This window comes from Lepidochelys kempii, chromosome 9 (assembly GCF_965140265.1).
Source record: "Lepidochelys kempii isolate rLepKem1 chromosome 9, rLepKem1.hap2, whole genome shotgun sequence".
Taxonomy (NCBI): domain Eukaryota; kingdom Metazoa; phylum Chordata; order Testudines; family Cheloniidae; genus Lepidochelys; species Lepidochelys kempii.
The window spans coordinates 28,482,130-28,493,767 of record NC_133264.1 but is presented as its reverse complement, the minus strand read 5'-3'; the positions used below and the strand labels follow the sequence as shown (position 1 = coordinate 28,493,767).

General features: G+C 41.8%; 1 protein-coding gene across 1 annotated transcript; it reads right to left on the bottom strand.

The window, feature by feature from the left end:
- Positions 1 to 318: 318 nt before the first annotated feature.
- On the bottom strand, positions 319 to 7,494 carry TM4SF18 (transmembrane 4 L six family member 18). The gene is made up of 5 exons (XM_073358773.1): positions 7,143 to 7,494; positions 5,301 to 5,390; positions 4,476 to 4,618; positions 2,212 to 2,392; positions 319 to 673 (listed from the first exon to the last, which is right to left on the bottom strand). Exons 1-5 carry the CDS (start codon positions 7,317 to 7,319, stop codon positions 659 to 661), a joined length of 606 nt encoding a protein of 201 aa, XP_073214874.1. The 5' UTR covers positions 7,320 to 7,494; the 3' UTR covers positions 319 to 658.
- Positions 7,495 to 11,638: the final 4,144 nt, after the last annotated feature.

Below are 11,638 nucleotides of genomic sequence, written 5' to 3'. Positions count from 1 at the left end.
TAAAATATATGCTATAGCTCAAAAAAAAGTTATGCAATGCAGAAATATTGGGTGAGGTTTGGATGGAGTGGTGAATATTGGGTGAGGTTTGTGGCCTGTGTTATGCAGGAGGTCAGGCTAGTAGAAGATCTCTTCTGGCCTTAAAATCAAGTAATTTTCTACTGATCAAGAAATTGAGGCCTTACACTATACACTGATGTCAATGGAAAGACTCCCCTTGACTTACTGAGGCCCTTGGAGACCATCTGAAATATTTATAAAGCCTAAATAAGGAGACGAAACAGTGGAATCTATGAAAGCATGGCAGCTTTACAGCACTTTCTTTATTGAAAACTAGAGATTTCTGTGTGAAGGCAGTTTCATAGCACTCATACAACACAAACTGGATGGCAAAGCAAAAGAGACACCGTTATCATTGTCATTCAGGATTAGCTGTGGTTAAGAAATGGATCTCGTATTTAAGAAAACATGGGAGAGCTTATATTTTAGCTATCAAAAACCATTTAAGTGAATCTAAAAGTACATTTCATGAGAGAAGTGGGTGTGAAAAAGAAATCCGTGGAAAATTAGTTTTAATGGCACCCACAGATCTGCTATGTAGAACAGTAAACACTGGAGGAGCGAAGCCTGGCTGGCAATGAAGCGTTCTCTGCTACATTCAGATAATCCCCGGCTGTCAAAGGAAATGGGAAGAAGTCAAGGAGACTTGTAGCATTAACTCTCAGTATAACTTACAGTTTGCACAATGGAAACATCCACATGATATTAAATCAACAGAGCTTCTCAAGATAAAACAGGTTTCAGAGTAGCAGCTGTTTTAGTCTGTATTCGCAAAAAGAAAAGGAGTACTTGTGGCACCTTAGAGACTAACAAATCGTGAGCTATAGCGCCCAACTGTGTCATCAGTGAAGACAGAAGCAAAGCTCCTATTGATTTCAGTGGGAGCAGTACTGGGGCTCCAGGCAAATCAAATCTGTCTATTACCTGAGTCCCTGGCAAGCAGAGTGTTATGTTGGAGTTCAAATCCCTGAAACAGTGACATTCCCATTAAAGGCTGTTAAAAGGAGATTTTTATCTCCATTTACTCCAGACATCTTCTATTTATTGAATGGTCCTTTGTTTCACTTCTAGTGAGTAATGTAAATTCTGTTGATTTCAACATTTCATAAAGTACAAACTAATGATTTGTAGTTTCTCTATACTTCTGCTCAGTCAATGTGTTTTTTGTCTATGTCAGCAGATGCTTTTGCTTTATAGGCCAATGTAAACTTGCTAGAGTTTTCCTTCCCTTCTAGAAACACTTGCCAGTGCATTTTGATACGACAATCACTTGCTGTTTAATAAAAGCAAAACAACCTGGAGGCTGTGCTGAATGATCTGCCCACGATGAACATTGTGGGCTGCATAAGAACACGAAAGGCTTCGAAAGCCTAATGAATGTGGCCATTCTTGAGCTAGCACTTCCAGCTCTACCCAGCCTCCAGAGCAGACAATGAAACCTATCATACACTTTTATAACTTCTGGCTGCCATGCTGAAAATATTATTTCACACCGTAATGCCTACTAGTGGCACCACCTATTTAAACTAAGGTCATTCAACGTTATTTTTTATTGTAGTATTGTTGTAGACCAGGAGCCCTTTGTGCTAAACCCTCACTTCTGAAACAGGGATTTCTTGGTCATTTTAATAGGGCTCTGCTGATATGTCCCACAGAACAACATTATGCACATTGACATAAAATACATACCAAGTTCTTGAGTGCCAAAACCCACTAGGTTGTTTCTTACTCTCTCAGCTATGAAACTCACTTGATGTTAAAGACAAACTTGAACTTGTTCCTAGGAGGTAGATGCTCAGCACTCTTCACCGACACCAAAGTCCTGTATTCTCTCTATATTAAGTACTGATGTTTAATTTTCAGGGTCATTTTATTTAACCTTCACAGCCCCACATTCCCAATCAGAAGAGTTTAAGTGAGAAGCCTGGGATCCCTGCATGTTGTATGGAATGCAAGATGAATTTGAATAGTACAGTATGTTGTTAAATGCACTTGACTACAATGCCTGGTATCAGATTAGGAAAGTAATGTTTCAAATTCATAAAAAACAATGGCCAGATCCTCAGCTGGTGTAAATCGGCATATGAGTGAAGTTGATGGAGCAATGCTGATTTACACCACCCTAAGATTTGGCACAAGGTCTTTTGTTACCTGTATAAAGACAGAGTAGGTCCCACAGAGAATCTGTTTTAATTCGGCCATCACTTTAAGAAAGCAGATGATCACTTGAAGTCCACTAAGGGCTATGAGAATAGAGAATAAAATGATGTTCCACTCCACTACGTGCACGGGTTCAGTGCACTGAGACCAGGAGCTGTACGCAATGAGGTAACTACCAGAGAAACAGAAAAATGGGGAAATTAGACCAGTTTAATGCCTTGAAATTTAACACTCAATAATAATAATTCTAATAGTAATCATACAAAATAATAAAACCTGTTTGTTCTGATGTCCTGGAGCCAAATTCTGGTCTCAGTTACACCAGTGTAAATCCTAAGTAGCTCAATCAAACCTTGTGGTGTTACTCAAGATTTACAATGGTGTAACTGAGCCCAGAAGCCAGATCAGAATTCACAGAATGCATCTTCTTAATTCAATTCACTGCATTTTTGTCATGGAAGTGTTAGAAGTTCTGCATTTTCTGCTAATGATACAAACTGAATTTAAACAGAGACCATTTAGGTCCCTTCTATTTCATGAGTATCACTCAAACTGCAGTTGATTATACTTTAGCTGAAGTTGGAGTTTTTTAACCAGCATAGATCAGTAATGCCCAAATAATATTTCACTATGACAAGAGGATGGAGTGGTGACTGGGGGCACTGCCTAAGGGAGTATCACCATTTGTTATTCCCATTTGGCCTCAGGCCACCCTCTGTCTCCCTGCTAGCCCTATAGAGTATGTCATTCACCTTCTCTGTTGTATCATCATAACAACGTGAAGGAGATGCAGTATTGCCATCCTCAAGAGATCAGAAATCGTGAGTCAGATGTCCCTCTCCATCCATGTGTGATAATTTCAGATTGAAAAGTCAGCCTTTAATGCACACAACTGCATGCCTCTCCCTGGCTGCTCAGATGGAGACACCACTTACCCTCTCCTCACCCTGAAGAAAGGAAATGGAAGGCAGTTCCCCTATTGCTGTCTTGACTCTCTCCCTTCTGAGTTTATTCCCTTTGATAAAAGAAGGGCTGGATGGTAAATAGTTTGAGAACCACCGACCCAATGAACGCAACGTTATTCACAGTAGCACATAGAATTTATTTTATTTTTTAGAATTGATGAGTTACAGATTACATATCAGTCAAAGAACTTCTAACTTGTATCAGCCATTCATATAGGTGATGATGGCACAGTACGAACAATATAGGATTGATCTAGCCATTAGCAAGAAGCAGCACTTCCCTGATACCGTGGGAGTTGGCAATACTGGAGATGGCATGGTGCTATTATTGGTTCCAAGAACCATCATTATAGTCGTATTTGTGAGGTTTTTAATAGGTTCAGTGCTGGCCTCCATTTCTCCTCTATTAATAAATTACACAGTTTGGGCTGAATCCAGAGTCCCTCACTTGGCATCTGGCCCTTCATGTTCAAATCAGGCTTTTTTTTATTTATGAATTAAAAAAAACAACAACCCAACAGAATATTACCATTATTAGTATGTGTCTCAATGGTGTCACCATAACATAGAAATAGAGAATACACCACATGTGTATAAGGATCCACTTCTTTTGTCTCTTCTCTAAACTGAAGTCAGTAATTCCTATATTTTAGAGCAATGGCTTTCAACCTGTGGTCTGCAGACCCTTGGGGGTCTGCAGACTAAAATTTTCAAAGGGGTCTGCACCTCCATTCAAAAATTTTTAGGGGTCCACAAATGAAAAAAGGTTGAAAACCACTGTTTTAGGGAACAATTCCATACTTGCTGAGGAATTTGGCTTTTCATCTTCTTCTATCTAGGATTTCATGACTAGTCCAATGCTTAGTGTACTCCACTGGAAGTTGGAAGAACTTGACTTTATCTTACTTGAAATATTTCCATATTAAAAAATCTTATCCTTGAAAAGGAGATGGTTTCAAACTTCTGCATTCAAAGCAGTCACAGGTTCTAGATCTGTACTTCACATATGCTTAGGAGCTTTGATATCTCACTGGAAGATTAGCCAAATTAGCTGAACATTAAACTTTCTCTGTAAAGATGCAAATAATTTTTTTTCCTTTGTGTGTTCTGCTCAGAAACAAATTTAAAATATGCAGTATTTATTGTGGAGCAAAGATTTTTAAAAGCTAAGAAAATACATATGCTGTGATAATGGGTAAATTTATTTTTAATCTATAAATTACCTCCAAAAGGACCTTTTTATCTTTTTTCTGTATAGTTTCTTATAGTAGATATAAAGGTGTTTCTTACCCCCCTGCAGTGTCTTTGAAGATATAACCCCAGCCAGCTGGAGTATTGCAGAATGGGCCTTGCACTAAGCCCAAAGTAGAGATGATGACATTATATCCCGAAAAAGCAATTCCAAGCAGGGCTAACACAACTGAAATGAAACTCTGTATAGAAGAGAGAATAAATGTTATCAGCATGGGGGTTTCACCTAATCAGAGCCAACCACCAAACAACATGCCCTGGCTCCTTTGCCAGGTTTGTACCTTACAGGCATAGTTGTTCAAAATTCAATAGGAAATGGGATCAGGACAACAGTGAGACCCATCCCTGGCAACAGCATTTTCTCTTTTAGGATTGTGTCCTCAGGGGAAATGCCAAATTTCTCCAGAGATAAGACAGTTTTATTCCCGTTGGTTTTTAAAATGTACTTTTGCAAACGCATTGTAGCAGGCCAGGAGGGTACTACAACACTCATAAGACTTGTTTGCATCCCAATCAGCATTTACGCAGATTCTTTATTTTCCATCTAATGTAAGAAGGGGGTGTGAGGAGGTGAAGGAGCAATTCAGCAGGGGAGAGAATTGAAAGACAACAGTCCAAGGCCATCAGTGTTCTTCCTTAACTCTTTTGTTTCCTGGGGACTTCACCTGTGCAGTTGGAGGAAGCAACTGGACTTGTGATGGCCCGTGGGGTTTTCTCTACCCTCACCCAGGGTTCTGTCCTAATACAGAGAGAGGAAGGAACTAGCCATAAAGAGGAAGTCAAGGTTTGGCTGGGGAAATGGGGGAGGAGGGGAACTCAGAATGAATGCTGAGTAGAGAAACAAAAGACAAAACCACGACTCACCCTGTACGTTTTGTTACAGCTCTCGCTCTGGCAGCATTGGTAGAACGTGTCACGCTCCAGTGTTATTAGAAGTGCTGCTAACAGAAGCATCTGTAAGGGGGAGACTGTAAGATGAGTGGAATAACTGGAGATCCCGCACCTGATTCTCTCCTGCCCGTGCCCAGTAAGTGTGAAATGCCACCAGTCTGAACTGGTAGCACTTTACACCCACTTTGCACAGAAGTATATGACTGCTGCAGGTACATGGCAGGGGAGAGTCAGGGCCCTAGTAAGACATGACTGGAAATTTTGCAGAAAAGAACTAATGAGCTTCACTTCTCTCTCTGCCATTCCTCCACATGCAGCTTAGGACTTTTCTCAAAGTTTTAAGTTATTTGACATTGGTTGGGTAATTTCACCAAGTAAATCTTGGACTTAAGTTCATAATAGTTTCCAGCATTTAAAAAAAACGTATCCAAGGGGCCTCTGGTAAGGGCCATATGAGGAAGGGAAGGGATGGCCCCTCTGGGTTGGAGGAATGGGGAAGGTAAGAGGAGGAGTGCTAATGTAGACAAGGTGCTGGCAATATCAGCATTTTAAGCACCATGTTGTGTAGATCTGCTTAAAATACTAGCAGCCATCTGGATTTCTGCCTACACTAGGACTCTCATGGATGATCCCACCGTTGGAACTGAACCAATAGTAACTACAGTGGGAAATTTTAGTAAAAATACCCTGGTGTAGACACAGCCTGAACCTCTTGCTATTCGATTCTCTGTTTGTAAAATGAGGACAATGGTAACTCTCATGAACTCCCAATGGAAGGGCTCTGAAATGGAAAAGTGCTAAATGGAAGTTTTGAAATCTCTATATAGGGTATTTCTAATTTTTGTGGTTGGTGCTTCCCAAACCTCCAGCTTATCAGTGTTTCTCCATTTGAGTTTCTGGGCCTCCAGTAAATTTTCTCTGATCACCACAAGTTTGACATTTTTCAGACTGATGTAGAACATGCACAGTGATAGTTTCAAAATTAGGTCTCATCTTTATTCATTTTACATCTTTCCCTTTTTAATGTATCAGTAGAAAGACCCTACCAAATAGAATTGACATTAATAATATAAGATACCTGTCTAAACACATAAGAGGGCTGTGGCTTTTTAACATTGTGTACTATGTTCATAGGAACTAGCGGTGCTGGGGGTGCTACTGCACCCCCTGGCTTGAAGTGGTTTTCACCATATACAGGGTTTACAGTTTGGTTCAATGGCTCTCAGCACCCCCACAATGCAAATTGTTCCAGCACCCTTGACTATGTTACCACAGATAAGAATATTAAAAATCTGTTAGAAAAAAGTTACTGTGCGTGATCTGCCACTGACTGTAATTGATTAACTTGTTTAAGTTTTTACACAGCACCAGAGCTTTACTGATTAGTGGCCATAGCACATCGTGGTATAATATGCACAGTATCTGCAGTCAGATTTGCAGTTACATATATAAGAATTTTCACTTTTAGCATAACTCCCAAACCCAAGTAGATGGTTAGCCAATCCCCTCCCACACACTACTGCACAAGCTTTGCTTATATGACAAAAAGCATGCAAACCCACCTCCCAAAATCATGTTAAAAAAAAAATCACGTACATGCCAATTTTGTTCAGCTGTCCATGATCAATGCCCTTGATTTTTTAAAGCTGATCAAATTACTGCCTATAAAATTAGCTAAAATAATTAATCTCCCCTTTAAAAGCAAGATCATGACACAATCACACCTTGCTGCAGGGTTATCCCTACAGATGTGATTGTGCTAACATCATTTGCACTAGCATACAACTCAATAAAATCCACAGAACCGACACTTACCATCACACCAGAGAAACATATTCCTTCAAAATACCACACGTAGTTGGTGAGCTGGTTACTGGTGGCGTATGAAGTTTTCCCATTAGGGAAGTATAACAGGATATTAACAACAATACTCCAAAGTGCAAGAGGTATCAACAGACAACTCAAACAGCCTCTGCATTTTTGTAAACCCATCTCTTAAGGACTTTAAATACTTTCACTATTCTAAGCCCACACAGGGCTACTTCTTTTAAAGTTGCAAAACCCTGCCACCTTCTTGTTTTGATGCAGTCATTTTGTATTCATGGGAACCTGGTTGCTGGGGTATGGTTCCAGTCAAACAATCCCAGTGCTAAAGTAAGTGCTTTACTGTTTGTGGAACAAAGGGCAAAATATCACTGGCTGAAGGGCTAGTCTATCTCCTGTGCTGGAGCGTGTGACTGTTTCTTTGTTTCCCTCTAAGGGCTATTCCTTGGGGAGCTTGAGATTCAAATGAGTGTCTAGAAGAATCAGGAAGGAACACAACCCAGGGTTATAACAACAACACATCAAGCATGTGTATATCACTTTTTCATCTTCTAAAACACATGGTTTAGAAATATTAACAAAGTAATGTCCACAGCACTCTGCACACAACATGCCTCGCAGGTAGGCCCTGGACTGTGAGACCTTCCAAAGTTTACTATGTTCTGAGGGGCAATGAAGTATTATTAGAACTAACATATTTCACGTACTTTATGTTGTTATCTTACAGCACTCTTGTGAAGTAAGCCGGTATCGCTGTTCAAGAACTGGGTTCTATTCCTGGCTCACTTCTGTGTCTGTTTTATCCCCCACTCCATTTGTCTTTTCTGTCTATTTAGATTGTATGCTTTTGGGGGCTAGGGCTGTTTCTTACTATATGTATGTTTGGGGTTTCTAAGTGCTAAGTAATATCAATTATGAAGAATAACTTGAGCAACGGGGAAAGCAAGGCACACAGAAGATAAGGATGGTCTCGTGGGTAAGGCACTAGAGTGGAACTTAAGAAACCTCTGGGTTCACTTCTTGGCCCTGGGACACAGATTTCCTGTGTGATGTTGGGCATGTCACTCATCTTCTTTTTGCTTCAGTTCCTCCTCTGTAAAGTGAGGCTAATAATGCTCCTCAGGGTTTGTGAGGCTAAATGTATTCATGTCTGTGATGGGGCCCATAGAAGTCTCTAGGTAGAAAGGCTGTGTATTACCTGTGGCTGCAGAGAAAGCCAGGATTACAGCTCAGCACAGATTGGCCCCTGTGCAATAGCTTTATATAATATCTGTAAACAAAATTATTTGAAGGGGGGAAATTACAAATGAGTGGGCAGGAAACTAAAAACAGCAAACCTTCACTCAAAACATAGCTTGTTTGCAGTCCTGTCCCTGTGAATGAGGTATCTCCTCTAATAGCTTATGTAACCCTTCTGCCAGGTGGTGCCAGCAGCAACTAGGGCCGGGTTCAAAATCTAGGGATCCTTTTCCATTTATACAACAGAGAACCAGCTCGAGCCTCCACCCAGTAACCTAGGAAATTTACATACCATCCCTGGGCACCTCTGAGAGGCAATACTTCCCCACTTTAAAAAAGGGAAGAAGGAAGATCCTGGGAACTACAGGCCAGTCAGCCTCACCTCAGTCCCTGGAAAAATCATGGAGCAGGTTCTCAAAGAATCAATCCTGAAGCACTTGCATGAGAGGAAAGTGATCAGGAACAGCCAGCATGGATTCACCAAGGGAAGGTCATGCCTGACTAATCTAATCGCCTTTTATGATGAGATTACTGGTTCTGTGGATGAAGGGAAAGCAGTGGATGTATTGTTTCTTGACTTTAGCAAAGCTTTTGACACGGTCTCCCATAGTATTCTTGTCAGCAAGTTAAGGAAGTATGGGCTGGATGAATGCACTATAAGGTGGGTAGAAAGCTGGCTAAATTGTCGGGCTCAACGGGTAGTGATCAATGGCTCCATGTCTAGTTGGCAGCCGGTATCAAGTGGAGTGCCCCAAGGGTCGGTCCTGGGGCCGGTTTTATTCAATATCTTCATAAATGATCTGGAGGATGGTGTGGATTGCACTCTCAGCAAATTTGCGGATGATACTAAACTGGGAGGAGTGGTAGATACGCTGGAGGGGAGGGATAGGATACAGAAGGACCTAGACCAATTGGAAGATTGGGCCAAAAGGAATCTGATGAGGTTCAATAAGGATAAGTGCAGGGTCCTGCACTTAGGACGGAAGAACCCAATGCACAGCTACAGACTAGGGACCGAATGGCTAGGCAGCAGTTCTGCAGAAAAGGACCTAGGGGTGACAGTGGACGAGAAGCTGGATATGAGTCAGCAGTGTGCCCTTGTTGCCAAGAAGGCCAATGGCATTTTGGGATGTATAAGTAGGGGCATAGCGAGCAGATCGAGGGATGTGATCGTTCCCCTCTATTCGACATTGGTGAGGCCTCATCTGGAGTACTGTGTCCAGTTTTGGGCCCCACACTTCAAGAAGGATGTGGATAAATTGGAGAGAGTCCAGCGAAGGGCAACAAAAATGATTGGGGGACTGGAACACATGAGTTATGAGGAGAGGCTGAGGGAGCTGGGATTGTTTAGCCTGCAGAAGAGAAGAATGAGGGGGGATTTGATAGCTGCTTTCAACTACCTGAAAGGGGGTTCCAAAGAGGATGGCTCTAGACTGTTCTCAATGGTAGCAGATGACAGAACGAGGAGTAATGGTCTCAAGTTGCAGTGGGGGAGGTTTAGATTGGATATTAGGAAAAACTTTTTCACTAAGAGGGTGGTGAAACACTGGAATGCGTTACCTAGGGAGGTGGTAGAATCTCCTTCCTTAGAGGTTTTTAAGGTCAGGCTTGACAAAGCCCTGGCTGGGATGATTTAACTGGGAATTGGTCCTGCTTTGAGCAGGGGGTTGGACTAGATGACCTTCTGGGGTCCCTTCCAACCCTGATATTCTATGATTCTATGATTCTATGACTTGCAAGCACAGAATCTGAGTGTAGAAAAGAAACTTTTAATAAAAGGAGGAAAGTAACTCAGCATTAATTTGGAAAAACACCGCAAACAGGGTTCATAAACATAAACCATGAGTAAAAGACCCACCCCTAAATAGGTTGGGCAGTGTCCTTTTCCCCTCATGTTCTTAAGTCCAGCAACCCAATATTTCCTTTCACATGCCCAACCCTTCTCAGCACCCCACTCACAGTTGCTGTCCTTGGTCAGTGCAGACCCAGATTCAGAGATGTATCTGCAGAGTTCACCTCCCTCCCTGGGTGGGGTAAAGAGGTACCTTACTCATTCCGCTGCTCGGGCACACACTTGCCACCCCTCTCTGCCAGCTGCTCCATTGGCAGATCATCGCACCTCTCTGTTGCACCAGCCACTCGTTCTCCAGCTGACTGTCAGTCACCTTCTGCTGCCACCTGCCTCTCTGCCTATGACAGCTGCACATCAGTCTCTAATTTTCAGCTCTTTGCAGGCTGGGCAGAAACACTGCCTCATCTCAAGTGATTTCAGCTCTCAGTGATTTTTAGCTCTCCTTTTTTTGCACAGACAAATAGTTATTTCCCACCAGGTTAGAATCCCCCTACCCCTTGTCAGAGCAATATAACATACCAACATTGTTATAAACTGAAATTTCAAGAGGATACAGTTTCTCGATTGCTTTTTTGACTTCGAGCTGAGTTCTGGCAGTTTCTTGTCTCAGCTGGTGAACCCTCTCAGCAGGTAGGGCAGAAACACAGTCCTACCACAACTGATTTCAGCCCTGATTGGGTATTTAACATAACAAATAGGTTCCTAATGAATCCTATTTAGCTCTATTTTTTTAACAGTGGGGAGGAACAGGTTAAACCAGTCTAGGGAGAACCCTGGCTGAGGCTTTGCAGCCTCCTGGCTGGGGATACCTATCCCCACCCCTCTTACTTTCACAGGGCTCTGACTTTTGAGCCCCTGGCTTAACAAGGTTCTTTCAACTGAGGGTGGCCCCCTCATTTGGGACAGGTTAAGCACAGTCCTGCTTTCCTGTATTCCTACAATAATTACAACATTGGTAACCATATTTCACTACCCCTGCATTCAGTACTAAAGTGATTTGTACCCAACACCAGCCAGAGTTGATCACTTTGACACCGCTGTATTTACTGAATATGTAAGCAGAGCAGGAGCAAACTGTATTTGCATAAACAAATCTAAAGTTTCTCCCACTCCCAGCTAGCTGTCAGGGAAACATTCATTCTGACCCTGCTTACACTTGCAATGCTGTAAAAATTTCTCATGTACAGTACAACAGAACATTTCCCAACCAGTAGTTAATTGCATTGGGCAGTATAATTGGAATCATTAGGGATTATAGAATTATGGAACTATCAATTATCTGGTCCACCTTTGAGCCAATACAGGATATTCTCTGCAGAATGTTTTCTAGAGTTTTGTCTAATACAATTTAAAATGACATAAACAATGAATAAGTCTATGTTTTAGCCATGGGTAT